Source organism: Chiloscyllium plagiosum, unplaced genomic scaffold, assembly GCF_037043375.1.
Source record: "Chiloscyllium plagiosum isolate Xiang-an unplaced genomic scaffold, Cpla_swu_hap1 HiC_scaffold_19, whole genome shotgun sequence".
Lineage (NCBI taxonomy): Eukaryota > Metazoa > Chordata > Chondrichthyes > Orectolobiformes > Hemiscylliidae > Chiloscyllium > Chiloscyllium plagiosum.
In genome coordinates, this window is record NW_028270157.1 from 50,366,056 (window position 1) to 50,383,048 (window position 16,993).

The 16,993-nt window shown below is 38.2% G+C and overlaps 1 protein-coding gene across 1 annotated transcript in view; it reads right to left on the reverse strand.

Annotated features, from left to right (window-relative positions):
* Window positions 1–16,993, reverse strand: part of LOC122559576 (structural maintenance of chromosomes protein 1B-like) — a 143,442-nt gene that overhangs the window by 53,808 nt on the left and 72,641 nt on the right. The window contains exons 17-19 of the mRNA XM_043709282.2: window positions 15,705–15,850; window positions 9,087–9,234; window positions 4,402–4,500 (exon numbers count right to left, since the gene is read on the reverse strand). Of these exons, the coding sequence (XP_043565217.2) occupies window positions 4,402–4,500; window positions 9,087–9,234; window positions 15,705–15,850 (393 nt within the window). The remainder of the gene's footprint in view (window positions 1–4,401; window positions 4,501–9,086; window positions 9,235–15,704; window positions 15,851–16,993) is intronic.

Consider the following 16,993-nt stretch of genomic DNA (forward strand, 5'->3'; position numbering starts at 1 on the left):
GAGAACTTGTCAAAACCTCTGCTGAATGTTTGGAGAAGTCATTGGTTCACTGCAAGCTGCATTTTTTCTCTGGAGTAAAAATGGTCTGAAGTCTGAAGATAGATAGCTTGTTTTCCCCTCTGCAGTTGCTGTAAACTGTGGTCTTTGATCAGTAAGCCAGAAACTTTAGTAGTGTGAACCAGCCACTTGTAGCTTCTGCAAGCAAACGAATGTATTTGAAGAAGGAGAATCTATGATCTAATACGTCCTGACAAACCAAAAGGACCATCTCAGTGATCCTAGGAACAGGGACCACTGAACTGCCTTCCCAGTCTTTCCTTCATCCTATCACATCCATGCTTTGTTTTTCTCCAACTATGTCAGCCTGAATGTGTAGGAAGCTTATAAGTTTTGACTAGTAGATTTACACTAATGGTTCCTAAAGGTAGGTGGGAAGTGATTGTGATAGGTCAGTGGGGAGGGTGGAATGGATAGGTGTGAAGGAAGATGGGCAGACAGGACAGGTCAAGAGGCGGTGCTGAGTTGGAGGGTTGGATCTGGGATGAGGTGGGAGAGGGGAGACTTGGAAACTAGTGAATTTAATGTTGATGCCATGTGGTTGAAGGATGGATTTTCAAACTTTTGACCCCAGAACAGCGAAGGAATGGGCATAAAATTCAAATTCAGGCCTTTGTGTAGCTTGGAGGAAAACTTGTGGGTGGTGGGTTTCAAATGCATCTTTTGCCCTTGTTCTCCAAAGTAGTAGAATTTTTATGATTGAAAGGTGTTATTATGAGAGCCTATATGAGTTATTGTGGGTGTAGATGGTTTTTGCTGCCAGTGATGAAGGGAGTGAACGCTGAAAATGTTGAATGGGGTGCCAATCAAGCCAGTACTTTGTCCTAAATGGTACTGAGCCTGTATAGTGCTGATAAGAGCAGTATCATTGGTGAGTCAGGTGGATTACTTGCCAGAGAATTCTTAGCCACTGACCAGATTTTGTAGCCATAATTTATTTATATGGCTCTTCCAGTTTGCTTTCTTATCAAAGGTAACATCCAAATGCTGATCAAATGGGATTCTATTATTGTAGTGTAATTGAACATCATTGGGAGATGTTTCGATTCCCAATTATTGGAGATGGTCTTTGCCTGCACTTTATATGGTATGAATGTTTTTTCTCGACCTTGCTGCAGATGAACACAGGCTATTGATAGCACAAGATGACTTATGGATATCTGGTTTTGAGTTATTAGATCTGTTGAAATTTATTCAATTTAGCACAGTGATCATCCAATTTTACCATGGAAAATCTGCAGCTGATTTAATGGTGAGGATGTTCCCATAACATCAGTTGCAGATACAATCTAACAACTATGTTCTTTACTACACAGCCGGCTCAGTCAGTAGTGGTATTATTGAGCCAATCTTTCTAATGGAGACTGAATTCCCCCATTCCGAGTACATTCTTTGCCCTTTCTACCCTCCATGTTTGTTCTGAAAGATGTTTAACATTGATTACTCGTTCATTAACCAATTTGGAGTGATAGGAACAGGAGGAAGAGGAAAGACATCATGCAGTCTGGAAGACTCTCAGGGCAACTCCCTCCTAGTGGTATACCACTACTTCTGGTGGATCTGCTGGATGCTCATGATACATCAAGGGATGGCGTTAGTTCCACTTTAGTTTATAACCACTTGAAGTTATCAGACAGTGAAATGGCAGCCACCCCACTATGAGAGCTAAAGGTTGTGAAGTGAGTCGTGCAGTACTATTCCAGCAATAATAGTTCTCAGGTTTATGTCAATAGGTTTTCTGGTACAATCTCAGTTTGTTCAATGGTTTGAAAGGCAGGAGTCGTAAATGCTTTTGACTGCTGCTAGTTCCTGCTGATCTCTTTGACAGTTGTTTTTGCCTGTTGCAATCAGCTTGACAGGTAATAAACTTATTGCACAACAATGTCTACTTTTAACAATCCTTGGAGGCACCATACCTCTCTCAAAGGACTCCTGACCTTCCCCAAGGCTGTTTCAGAACCATACTCAAAGGATATTTTGACTATCCAAATGAATTCGCAAAATTTTGCCTTGCTCCAACCAGTTTTAATCGGAGCACAACACATTTCACAAATCATCTGCTGATTTATTTGGGCAAGACCTGCATGCATTATACACAACCCATTCCTTGAAAAGTTCTGTTTTTTTTTGTGAAAATCCAGTTGAAAAGCATTTGAAAATGAATGTTGATAGTTTAAGAGTAAGGCAAAATGTTGACCCCATAACAGTGAAGGAAGGGTGATAATATTCAAAGTCAGCCTTTTGTGCGGCTTGGAGGAAAACTTGTATTATGTTAAGTATTATAGTGTGAGGTTTTTCATTTTGACAGGAAGAATATAAAGCAGAATATTATTTAAACTGCAGTACTGATGGATATGTATGTCCTTGTATGTGAATCACAATAGCTTAGCATGAAGATATATACAAGTACCTTTTATTGCATGGGGGTGGAGTATATAAATAGGGGAATCTTGCTACAACTGTACAGGGCATTTGTGAGAGTGCATCTAGAGCACTGTGTACAGTTTTGTTCTCTTGACAGTATTTACATTGGAAGCAGTTCAGAAAACATAAGAAGCAGAAATAGGCTACTCAGTCCTTCAAGCCTGCTCCATTTCTTAACAATATCATGGCTAAACTCATTGTGCTTTTAAAATCTATTTATCATCCTGACCCCTATAACCCTTGCTTCCCTTTGTCATTCAAAAATCTGACTATCTTAGCTCTGAATATGTACAATTATCCAGCCTCCACTATTCTTATGGACTCGAATGCTGAACACCAGCACGACTCTGAGAAAAAAAACAGTTCCTCCACTCAATCTTAATTCCTCCTCTCAATCTGAAATGGGAGACCACTTATTTTGAAACTATGTCCCCTTTTTTGTAGATTTTGCCTTGAGGGTGGAAATCTCTCCTGTGAAGTCCCCTTAGAATTGCTTTTGTTTCAATAGGATTATCTTTCTTTCTTCTTAATTCTTAACCTGCTCAAACTTTTCTCAGAAGACAAACGCTTAATATGCTTAAACAAAATCAAATTGCAGCAGGTCTGTTAGCATCTGTGGAGAGAAAGCAAAGTTCATGTTTCTGGTCAAGTGACCCATCATCATATGTCTAATATACCTTCCCTTGTTCCACAACCAGTTTCCTATTTTAATATTTAGTTTACTGAAAATGTGGAAATACAGAAAAAGCTCAAATGTAATCAAACACAAGAGCAGTACTTGACTAATCCAACTAAAATGCATTGATTTCTTCAGAAATGACCATCAGTATCCTTGCAATCTAAAAGAGACAGTATCTTTTTTCATAGTTCTCAGCTGATTGAGCAGATGTAGTCTATAATTAAATATAAAAGGTACTACAAATGAATTATAATTGCCATTTCAATGGTACATGCATTTAAAAATCTATTTGTGCTTGTAATAAGTTGGTCGTAAGTTTAGCCCCAAAAAGCTAACTAGTTAATTTCACTTATCGGGTTATAGTTGTGTGTAATGTTATGACTGAGGTAAGAGGAATGGCTGGCTATCAAGTCTCACTACTCTACAAGTTAAGCCATTAGTATCACTGATTTTGATTCAATCACCAAAATGGCCAACTGCTTCCCTTTTCTACTGCAAATGAAAATGAAAGAGAGTTCTACAAAGCCTCTTTAATGAACTCAAAATAATCTATTTATTATAAAACGAAACTTGTTCTTAAGAAAAAGTGGCAGAACTGGTTAATTAACTAACCTATGGACTGGCAGATTTCAAGTTGACCAAATTGAATTGCCGTATATACTGTTGGAAGATCTTTTTAAACAAAGCTTCAATCTGTACAGAATTCAAGCTCAATCGAAGTATTTAAATAGTGATCTCAGAGCAGCTGTTCAGACTTTACATGGTAGTAAAAACAATGAGGTATGGAAACTTTATTGCAGTTCCAAAGTACTTTAAGGCAAGAAACAGGGAGAGAGAAAGATTTGCAACTTTAATGCTGCTTTAGAGGTTTTCTCTCTTTTGACCTCCACAGATTTGAGAAACAGAAATCAAGTTCACAAAGAGTTGCAAGACAATTATCAGCACAGTCCTCATAATGTCTTTAAAAGCCAGGTTTTCCAGCAATTCAGGGTAATAAATCCCATCTATTTTTCCAAAGTCACTTGATTTTCTACAAACAGCAGATCAAACACAGCTCACATTAAACTTTAAACATAATTTACACAAAAAAAAATCTGTTCTCTTCAAAACCTTAGTAAAATCCCTTTAAATCTAGAAGTCTTCAAATAGTTCAAAACTTCCAGTTTTCGTACAGGCCATATATCCTCAACAAGAAGAACTGAACCATGTTTCTAATATAAATTAATATTACAATTGCTTACTTTGAGATCTGTCGGTAAACTGCTGTAGTTTATTTCAAAAGCAGCTTCCAGTTCAAAGACACCTGTCGCAGCTTGGGTACTTTCAACATCCATTAAAACCTGTAAGAAAACTCAAATTTACACCGTAATGTCTCTAAAAAGAACTCTAAAAAGAAATAGTTCCCTCATTTTTTTCTTACAACTGTCTGTAAGAAACTTCTGTATGAAACGATTCAATGTTATCTAGAAAACCCCAAGTAACACAGCACTGTTTCTATACACTTACTTGATATATTTTGAGTCTGATTAATACTTACAAGAGAACATCAAACATTGTAAAAAGAACACAACACAGATATCAAATTTAAATTTTGGTCACTTGTTCAATTGTTTCTTTCGAGGTAGAATTTTGGGATGGGTACAAATGAAGCAAATTCACATGTTTTTCTGCTTGCAAATAAAGATGTATTTTTTTTCAGTAACCAAAGGTTGCAAAATTCCATAGAATCTCTGTACAGCCGAAACAGGTCATTTGGCCAATGAGTCCACACCGACCCTCTGAAGAACATCCCACCCAGACCCACTCCCCTACCCTATCCCTGTGTTTCCCATGCCCAACACACCCAATCTGCACATTACTGAATACTTTGGGTAATTTAGCATGGCCAATCCACATTTGTTCCAAATATTCCATTTAATTGCATATTCTGAGTTTATTTTTATGAAAAAAGGAATCGATGAGCCTGTGGAACCTCACAGAGCCAAACAGTTGCAACAAGGAGCAATTATTTCATTCAAATCTAATTAGCCAGGCAGAACCTCATTTATTTTAAAGCAACAGAAGCTGTTTGCTGATGTTTTCACAGAAAGATGGAAGGAGGAGTGGTACTTGGTTTCATTAGAGCGCCTACTGTCTTTCAAGTTATTGCCACAATGCTTCCATTGGCTGGAATGGTCGATGGGAATTGAATATTTGGGATTTAAACACAAGACTGTGGATTTAGGTCTTAAACCTGGAGTTGGTAACTAAAATGCATGAGCGAGTATTTCTGGTTACAAGTTTTCACAAAGGACAAAGCTGATCCAGTCATAATTTATTATAAGACTGTTTAAGTGCTGGAGGTCATAGTTTAATTGGTTTTAGACTAACAAAGGAACATAACTGAAACTATATTTCATACAAATTATAATAGACATTGAGGGAAGCATCATCATACGGCTATGAGATAGGGTTGGCTTTTGCAAAGGGCACGTTAAAACTAAGAATAACTAATTAATATTTGGAAAGCAGCTTTAATGTAATAAAATCTCTCAGTGAACAGCACAGGTATGACACTGTGCAACATGGGACAACGTTCGGTCAGATGGTCCAAAGTAGAGCTTTAAAGAGGAAAGTGCGATAAAGAAGTAAAGGGTCGATGGAGAAATATTCCAAAATTTAAGCCTAGGCAAGTGAAGGTACAGTCACAAATGATGGGGCACTTAAACTCAAGGACAAACAGGGACCCAGAATCATAGTGACGCAGCATTCTCAGATAGGGAGCAGAGCAGTCATGGAGGGATTTAAAAAAAAGGGTAAAAATTTTAACATAACACTGTTGCTTGGAAGGAGCCAATGTAGACTAAGCACAGGTGTGACAGAGGAATGCAATATAGTGCATAGAGTACATAGAGTAGAATGTGGCTGATTAACTGGATGTGCATTGTAAAATTCAGATCTAGAGGTAACAAAGGCAAGAATGAGAGTTTTAGCAATTTATGAACTAAAACAGGTGATGTTGGACACGGTTACAGTGGTGGAAATTAGTGGTCTTTATGATGGCAATGAATATGGGGTTAGAAGCTCATCCTGGGATCAAATGTGATACCAAAGGTTGTGAACAGATTGGCTTAATATGAGGCTATTGACAGGGAGAGGATTAGAGTTGATATTTAGGGATTGGGGTTTGTATCCAGAATTAAAAATGATGACTTACTTTTTCCCAATATTTGAACGGAACACACTTCTGATCATCCACTACTATATGTTGGCCAAGCAGTCTGATGATTTAGCAACAGCGGAGTAGTCAAAAGAAGTGGTAAAGTACATATGAATATATGAACAAGGAACAAAAGTAGGTCACCTAGTCCTTCGAGCTATTCAGTAAGATCCTGGCTGATCTGAGTTTAACCTCAACACTTCTGTATCTCCCCAAATATCTTTCATTCTTTTCATAATCAACAATCTATTTACCTCTGCCTTAAAAATTTTTTAAAGATTCTGCATCCATTGTCTTTTAAGGAAGGGAATTCCAAAATTCTAAACACTTAATTTTTATTAAGTGTATGACCCTTAAATGTCTTAAATGTATGACCCTTCATGCTTAAACTATGACCACTAGTTCTAGATTATCCCACAAGAGGAAACATCCTCTCCACATCCACCAGTCAAATCCTCTTAGGATTTGCATGTTTCATTTAAGTCATCTCTGACTCTCCGACACACTAGAGGATGTTGGCTTAGCAGGTGTAGCGTTCCGTCATAAGGCAATCCATCCATTCCAAGTAGTGGTCGAGCAAACCTTACGAAGCATTAACATCTTTCCATAAGTATGGTGACCAGTATTTTACACACTATTCCAGGTGTGTCTTAACAATGGTCTATATAACTGACACTAACCTCCCCACTCTTGCACTAAATTCCCCTCTCAATAAAACATAATATTCTATTACATTCCTGTTTACTTGCTGTATATGAGTACTAACCTTCTGTGATCTATACATTATAACAGGTAGATCTCTCTGCATCAGAGTTCTGCTATTTCTCAACATTTACATATATGTTTTAGTTTATTCTTTCTACCAAAATGGACAATTTTGCACTTTCCCACATTACTGTGTCAGGTCTTTGTCCACACACTGAACCTATCTATATCCTTTTATAGACTCCTTATGAACCCTTCACAACTCATTTTCTTACCTATCTTTGAGTAATCAAAAAATTTAGCTGATTACATACTTTTGGTCCCTTCATCCAAATCATGTATAAAAATTGTAGAGGTGGAGTCTCAACACCAACTCCTATGGCACATCAGGGGTGATAAACTGTCACTCTGGAAAAGAGCCCATTTATTTTACATTCTGCTTCCTGTTAGCCAGCCAATCTTCTATCCGTGTCAATATGTTAACCCCAAAACCATGAGTTTTTATTTTCTGCAATAACCTTATGGAGTCATAGAGATATACAGCACGGAAACAGACCCTTTGGTCCAACTTGTCCATATCCCAACCTAATCTAGTCCCACCTACCAGCACCTGGTCCATAGCCCTCCAAACTCTTTCTATTTATATACCCATCCAGATGCCTTTTAAATATTGCAATTGTACTAGCCTCCACCACTTCCTCTGTCAGCTCATTCCATACACATACCACCCTCTGCATGAAAAAGTTGCCCCTTAGGTCTCCTTTATATCTTTCTCCTCTGTAAGGTCTAAGGAAGTGTCACTGAACAAAGATACCTTGGTGTGCAGGTTCATAGCTCCTTGAAAGTATAATCACAGGTAAGATAGGATAGTGAAGGCGGCATTTGGTATGCTTCCCTTTATTGGTCAGAGTAGAGGACAGGAGTTGAGAGGTCATGTTGCGGCTCTACAGGACTTTAGTTAGGCCACTTTTGGAATATTGCACTTTGATATAACTTTACCAAATGAACAAAATTTTTACAAAGACAGTTATAAATTGATTGGAAAGGCTTTTTTGCAGAGCAAAACACTGTGGATTGTTAATGTCTTCTGAAGTAACTTGGAAACTGACTCATGATTTGAAGATGCCGATGTTGGACTGGGTGGACAAAGTTAAAAATCAAACAACACCAGGTTATAGTCCAACAGGTTTAATTGGAAGCACGAGCTTTCGGAGCGCTGCTCCTTCATCAGGTGGTTGTGGTGCACAACCACCTGATGAAGGAGCCGTGCTCCGAAAGCTCGTGCTTCCAATTAAACCTGTTGGACTATAACCTGGTGTTGTGTGATTTTTAACTAGAAACTGACTCAGTATTAAGAAGCTTCAACTCGGGGCCCACTAAAACATCTTCTCATGGCAAAATGAATAGATAATCAAATGACTTTAACATCATAATCGGAACATTCCAAGAACAGCTAAGTTTAAAGTGTCCCAAGGTGGACACTACAATGAACAGTATAAAATACCATAAAATTTTGACTGAATTTGACTCCTGACCACAACATGGATATGAACTATAGAATCAATGAACAACTCCATTTGTGCTGATTCAATATTGGCTAGGCTATTTACAAATCAATTGTTGGTACTGAACAATGGTATTTGTATATCTAATCTTATTGTTCGGTTTTGGTAATGGCTTCTAATAATTACTGTTTGTATCTTCAGAGTTTCCTCATTAGCTACACAATGATGCGCTGCCTTTAGCAAAATGAATGATCTACATAATACAACTGTGACATATGTGCCATTAAGTGTAAAGACAGCATGTTTACTCTTAACTGCTTAATCAAGTTCCATGTATAATGACCTTTGGCAAAAGATGTGTCAGTTATGAACTTTATTCCCAGTGGAAGGTAATTTATGCAGGTAGATGTTCACTAGAAGTCTCCTTTCCTGCTGCTATTTGGTTCCCCTTGTTGGAACAGCCCACACCTAAATACTCACAAGGTTGAAAGGAAAAAGAAAAAAAGGTAATGCCTACCTCACTAATTTCTTCCAGTTGCCCTTGGAGAAGTTCAATCTGTACATCTTGGACTTTGCAAGCAAGTAGAAGATTGTGCCTCTCCAATCTTTTTTGTTCTATTGAAGTTTCCACGGATACACATTCTTTCTGAAGTTTTGCTACCTCCCTGGACACAACATCATCATGTCAAATTTTACTTACATTTTGGCACACACAAACTGTAAATATTCTTCATTTTATAATTAAGTGAAAGTCAAACAGGGAAATGCAGCACTCAAAAGCACTTGCTATGCTCCCATCTGATTTGATTATTGGACAAGTGATGTCCTGGCATGATAGATCTTACTTTAAATTATTCTGGTTTAAATAAAACTTGCTGAAACATAACATATAGTACTGCACATCTTGCTTTAACAGTAAAACAGTTTATTAGCAAAAGAAATCAAAGTAAAATGGAATACCAAACTATTTATAGCACAAATTCAATGATCTTTAAACACAGTAAAAGTATAAACCCATTAATCCTAAAACACTCCTTGATTATTGAAAGGAAAAACAAGTGTTTTTGTATAGTTCCCAGAACACACTACCGATATAGTATCTAAAAACATACATTGCATAATACCCCAAAACACCAATCATATAGTATTCACGAGAGTGCTTGTCGCTAACATCTTGTTAGGTTTAAGTCACTTGTTACTTTAACCAATATATTGTAACTGCAGATAGCTTCTTCCTGGAGCTATTATGCGTGTAAGCTTAAATCTACTCAGCCGTAAGTAAACTAGCACTCTGATTTGGGACTATCACTAACTCATTACTCTAAGGTAAGCTAGTTTTATTATATTCCCTTCTCAAGAAGAGCCATACTAGAGTGAAAATGCCAAATTTCATCTGATCTAGGAAGCTAGGCAGACTCAAACTTGCTAAGTACTTGGATGGGAGACCCACTGGAAATAAGCGAAGAATGTTACCTCAGATTACAACAGGATCTTGACCAGATGGTCCAATGGGCTGAGAAGTGGCAGATGGAGTTTAATTCAGATAACTGCGAGGTGTTGCATTTTGGGAAAGCAAATCTTAGCAGGACTTATACACTTAATGGTAAGGTCCTAGGGAGTGTTGCTAAACAAAGACACCTTAGAGTGCAGGTTCATTGCTCCTTGAAAGTGGAGTCGCAGGTAGATAGGATAGTGAAGAAGGTGTTTGGTATGCTTTCTTTTATTGGTCAGAGTATTGAGTACAGGAGTTGGGAGGTTATGTTGCAACTGTACAGGACATTGGTTAGGCCACTGTTGAAATATTGCGTGCAATTCTGGTCTCCTTCCTATCGGAAAGATGTTGTGAAACTTGAAAGGGTTCAGAAAAGATTTACAAGGATGTTGACAGGGTTGGAGGATTTGAGCTATAGGGAGAGGCCGAACAGACTGGGGCTGTTTTTCCTGGAGCAGCGGAGGCTGAGGGGTGACCTTATAGAGGTTTACAAAATCATGAGGGGCATGGATAGGATAAATAGATAAAGTATTTTCCCTGAGGTGGGGGAATCCAGAATTAGAGGGTTGGTGTGAGAGCGGAAAGATATAAAAGAGACCGAAGGGGCAACGTTTTCACACAGAGGGTGGTACGTGTATGGAATGAGTTGCCAGAGGAAGTGGTGGAGGCTGGTACCATTGCAACATTTAAAAGGCATTTGGATGGGTATATGAATAGGAAGGGTTTGGAGGGATATGGGCCGGGTGCTGGCAGGTGGGACTAGATTGGGTTGGGATGTCTGGTCAGCATGGACGGGTTGGACCGAAGGGTCTGTTTCCATGCTGTACACCTCTATGACTAGGTGCAGTAGTCTGAAAAAAAGGGGCGGCACAGTGGCTTAGAATGCCAGGGACCCGGGCTCGATTCCAACCTCAGGCAACTGTGTGGGGTAAGCATGCTCTGCCCAAGTCTGCTTGGGTTTCCCCCGGGTGCTTTGGGTTCCTCCCACAGTCCAAAGATGTGCAGGTTAGGTGGACTGGTCATACTAAAATTATCCAGGGATATGTAGGCTAGATGGATTTGCAATGGTAAATGTGGGGTCATGAGACACAGTAGGGGTCTGAGTGAGATGCTCTTCGGAGAGTTGGTGTTCGATGGGCCAAATGACCTTTTTCTGCACTGGTGAGGTTTTAAGTACAGATTCTATGAATCTAAGAGTACTGGTCTATATAGTCATCCTCATCAGAGATTTTCATAGGACTGTTCAAATGCTGAGGGTTTCTCTTAAACTTAAAAGTCCCTCTCCCCACCCTCTAGACTAGAACTTGCTATCTTCTTTGGTTGTAAAATCATATCAATGCACACAAGAACCAAATAATTCTAAAGCTAGAACTCAAATCTTAAATCAAGATTTTACCTGTGATAAATAACTCAAATCTCAACTACTGTACTCTTGTATCACCATTGACAGGCAAGCAACCTGAAGTTCCTCTGTTAAAAGTTAATTCAGAACACTTGCTCTAGAGGCAATGTTATGGATTGGTAAGTTTACTTTAAGTTTACTAAAACGTAGGGTGTAAACAAAAACATCCATTTATCAACTGTTGTAACTTCAGTGATTAAAATGAATGCCTTAAAAACTAATAACTATTTGCTAATAATAGCAAAAAAAGTAGATTAAATATTCAGAGTATTCGAATAAAGTCCCTATTTACTGAAGGGGCAGATAGGAAGACCATCTTTTAGGGGAGCTTCATTAAAGTTCCAAAAATATAACAATGTCCCAAGCAATTTTCTGTAATTCAGGTGGGTATAAACTGAAACAAAGAGAAATAATCAATGAGAAAGAAATACCCATTTTTATTTATTTTCAGACAAAATACAGCAGTTATTTATTGAACACAGACAACTCCAGGGCTTCATAATCAAAACCAGATTCTTAGACCATCACCTTCTTAATGGCAATTAGATATGGACAACAAATGCTAGCTTTGCCAGTGATGCTCAGTGATGAAATGCATAAGTAATTTCCAGTGCTTGTCTGGCAGCATCCCCATCACAAAAACTGACAATAGCTTTCTGACCAGACAAACATTCAAAGATTAAATTGCTATATGCTGAAAATTCCATTCATTGCTGTTAATTTTTTACTTTTATGAGCAGAATCTCCCTCAAATCTTTTTAAAAAGATTGTGCTTTTTAATTGCAATTCAAATTCATGCTAGGTTTAGCTGAAAAGATAGTGTGAGACTCCAGCTCTGTCCAGCAAGTTAGATACTCATTCAGGACAAATTAAATCAATACTGCAACATTTCGATAAATTTGCATTTACAGTAATTTACTGAAGATCTAAAATTTAAACTGGTTCTTCTGGCCAGAACATAATTAATAATTTTGCGTTTACTAAGACATTGATAACTGTACCTCAATATAGATAGGAAATCTTTAATTCATTTTCAGGCATGTATCTTGATTATTCAGTTGGTGGATTGAAACGATTTAAAAATGCTTTCTTTCTTAAATAAATTCATTTTCAGTCATTGTAATCCAACTGTACCTCTAGCACCTTTTGCAGTTCATTGTTATGTTTTTCTTGTTATATTGCATTCATATTCTAATCTAAGAGCAATATGTGGAATCTGTTTGAGTGGAGCTAATAAACAACAATGGGCAGTAGACACTGGCTGTAGTTATTTATAAGCGACCAAATACTAGTAATAGTGTGGGATATGATATTTGTCAGGTGATAAGAGAAACATGTAACAAGAACAACATTTTAATCATGGGTGACTTCAATCTGCATTTCGGCTGTGTCAAGCAAGTGAACATTAAAACCATGGATGATGGGTTGTTGTGTAAGGGGTAGGTTATGTTGAGGACCTGACTGGATGACTAACTTTTTGCAATCTAATATTAAGTGATGAAGGTGGCTAATTTATAATACTGTTGGAAGAAAATGTTTAGGAGTAACCACAATATGACAGAACTTTATATTATGTTTAGAAATGAGGCAGTTCAAGCTGAATCAAGGATGTTAAATTTGAATGAAGAAAAATATGAAGTCATGAGGCACAAATTGGCTGAGGTAAATTGGGAAAATGCATTAAAAGGCTTGATTGTAGCCAATGGATAACCTTCGAACCAGGGCTTATAGCAACTATACATTCCTTCAGTAAAGGATTGTAGAAGATAAAAAGAAAGTTTTGTGAATTTGGTCTACTCAACTATCTGACAAAGTTTATTCTCAATTCCTTGTGAGATAGTAAACCTGTTCAGAAATGTTATTATGCATATCTAGACCAGGCTGGACTTGAACTCAGACATTCCAGTCCAGAAATAGGAACATTGCCTATTTCATGTGATATTAAATGACCTGGAAGTGTTCAGCTAATATGAGAGTCAGCATGGACCTATAATGGTCAGATTAGGCGCAGAATGCTTTATCTCCTCTTCTAACTCCATTTTGATTCAGTTACCCTGCCCGCCCCCCCCCCCCCCCCCCCCCCCCCCGACCTTTGATAGTTTGCACTGCTCTTAATGCGCTTTGCAAGTAAATTAACCAACTAGAAAACATAGGTAATTTACTGGTGATGGTTAATAGATGAAAAAATACCACGGGTGATTTGGTGGTGGGGAAAAGAAAAAAACTATTCAGTTATGTGTCAGAGTACTTCCTGCTATATATGTGAAAAAAACAGGCAGGTCAAGTCTAATGCATCAGATTGATTTATTTGATAAGTAATAAACAAAGAAATGTCAACTGATGTTACTTATGTGATATGAGGTGACCAAAGGAAACGAGAGAGTTCTAACACAATTAATGAGTCGTGAATGACTCAGAAAATTGTACAGAAAATCACACTTCCAACTTGCTGATCATACAAAGAAAGGCAGTTTTGGAAGCAATATAGATCACGTAGTGACAAACTACAGTCCACAGACCATACCTGGCTTATGATCTATCCTTATCTGTTCCAGACTAAATCGGGACTTGATTAAATAGTCTGAGTGAAAACAGTTTGGAAAAACTAACCTTGAGTTAATGACCACAGGAAATATATGAAGTTAATCTTTTATAGCTAGTGAACTAATTTACAATGGGATAGATGTCATGGTTTAGCTGTACAAAACCTTGGAAAGACTGCACCTAGAGCACAGAGAACAGTACAACCAAAACAGTATTTAGATTCCAATGGTTAAATTACCAGGAAAGATTACACAATTAGAATTGCATTGGCTGGAACTTAGAAGGTAAAAGGGTAATTTGATCAAAGTATTAACCAAAATACATTTGGTAGATTGAGAGAAACTATTTTCATTAGCTGGGAAATCGAGGATTAAGCAATTAAAAATTAGAGACAGACCTTTCAGAAGTGAAACTTGGAAACGCTTCAAGCAAGTTTAGAACTCTTTTGCAAACCAAAATTGATGCTAGATCAATTTTTAAACTTCAAAACTGAAGATGGTCGATTATTGTTAACCAAGTGTATAATGGGATATGAAACAAAGGCAAGCATATGGACACTGGTTGTATGTAAGCCATGAACTTATCGTATGGTTGAAGGGGCTAAATGGCTTATTGCAGTTTATTTGTTCCTGAGTTTGGATTCCTTGTGTGGTAACATGGAACATAGAAAAGTGCAGCACAGTACAGGCCAATCAGCCCTTGGTGTTAGGCTGACCTTTTATCCTACCCTACATACCCTTCATTTTATTATCATCAATCAGAAAAGCCCTAGCTTCCTCAATCTTTCTTCATAAGACATACCCTTCAGTCCAGGCAGCATCCTGGTAAATCTCCTCTGCACCCTCTCTCAAGCTTTCACATCTTTCCTATAATGAGGTGAACAAAACTGAACACAATTTTCCAAGTGTGGTCTAAACAGGGCTCCATGGAGCTGTAGCATTACCTCATGGCTCTTAAACTCAATACCCCTGCTAATGAAAGCCAATACACCACATGCCTTCTTAACAACCCTATCAACATGGCTGGCAACTTTGAGGGATATATGGGCATGGACCCCAAGATCCCTCTGTTCCTCCGTACTGCCAAGAATCCTGCCTTTAACCATGTATTCTGTTTTCAATTTCAACTTTCCAAAATGAATCACTTCACACTTTTCCAAGTTGAACTCCACCTGCCACTTCTCAGCCCAATTAGTTCTGTATCCAGTCAATGCCCCACTGCAACCTACAACAGCCCTCCACAATATCCACAACTCCACCAATCTTCGTATCATTGGCTTCCACTTCCTCATCCATATCATTTATAAAAATCACAAAGAACAGAGGTCCCAGAACAGATCCCTGTGGAACACCACTGGTCACCAAGCCTCCAGGCTGAATACTTTCCATCTACCATCACCCTCTATCTTCTATGGATCAGCCAATTCTGTATCTAAACAGACAGGTTTGCCTGCATCCCATGCCTCTTGACTTTCTGAATGAGCTACCATGGGGAACCTTATCAAATGCCTTGTTAAAATCCATGTATACCACATCTACTGCTCTATCTTCATCAATGTGTATAGTCACATCCTCAAAGAATTCAATAAGACTTGTGAGGCATGGCTTGCCCTCACAAAGCTATGCTGACTATCTCTAGAGTAGTTTGTTTATTCACAATAAATGTCTATTGGTGCTTTGACAATTAACAAAACGTACCTGCTAATATTAGATAGTTTCTTCCTAACTTCATCAAGCTCCTTTTGTGCATCCTTGACTTGCATCTTTTTAATTAACAGTCTGTTATTGAGGTCCTGCTGTATCACCAAGGCTTCATCTACAGCTTTCATTAACTGCATCTCCTCCTGTGATTTACAACACAAAACTGTGGTTAACGTCACCTGAAAGAATACTTATGCATGAATGGGGATGTCCAGAAATAAATGCAATAGGCAGACCAGTGTACAAAAAGCATTGTGAAGGTTCAGCAAGTAATCTGGAAAGCTAATAGAATGTTATTATTTATCATGAGGACTATAAGACATCAAAGCAGAAATTAGGTCATTCAGCACATCCAGTCTGCTCTGCTTTTCAATCATAGCTGAAAAGTTTCTCAATGCCATTCTCCCGCTTTCTCCCAGTAACTCATGATCCCCTTGATACTCAAGAACCTTTGTATCTTAGTCTTAAATATACTCAATGACCTATGGCAATGAATTCTGCAGATTTACCACTCTCTGGCTGAAGAAGTTTCTCCTGATTTTCATTCTCAAAGGTCTTCCCCATACTCTAAGGCTGTGACCTCGGGTCCTCGTCTCTTCTACCAATGGAAACATCTTCCCAACATCTACTTTGTTCAGGCCATTCAGTATTCTGTATGTTTTAATTAGATCCCCTCCTCATCCTTCTAAGCTCCATCAAGAATAGCCCTAAAGACCTCAAACATTCCTCATATATTAAGCTTTTCATTTCTGGGACCACTCTCTTGAGCCTCCTCTGAACCCACTCTAGGGCCAGTACATTTTTCCTGAGATATGGGGCCCAAAACTACCCAAAATACTTCAAATGTGGCCTGACCAGAGCCTTATAGAGAATTTAATATAAAATAAGGGACGTTATGCTTCACATACACGGGACACTGGTAAAACCACATCTGGAGTGTTACACACAGTGTTTAAGGAAGGATGTAAATGCATTGGAGGCAGTTCAGTTGACCAAGCTAGCTTCTATTTGCTGGAGTTCAGAAGGATAAGAGGTAACTTGACTGAAACGTAAGAACCTGAAGGGTCTTAATAAAGGTAGATTTAGTGACAATGTTTCTTTTCATAGGATAACCTAGAATCAGTGCTCATTGTTCAAAAATCATGTGTCATCTTTGTAAAGCAGATTAAGTGAAGGATGTAGGTTTGCTCACTGAGGTGGGAGGTTTGGTTTCAGATGTTTCGTTACCATAGTAGGTAATATCATCAGTGAGCCTTCGGATGAAGCACTGGTGGTAAAGTCCACTT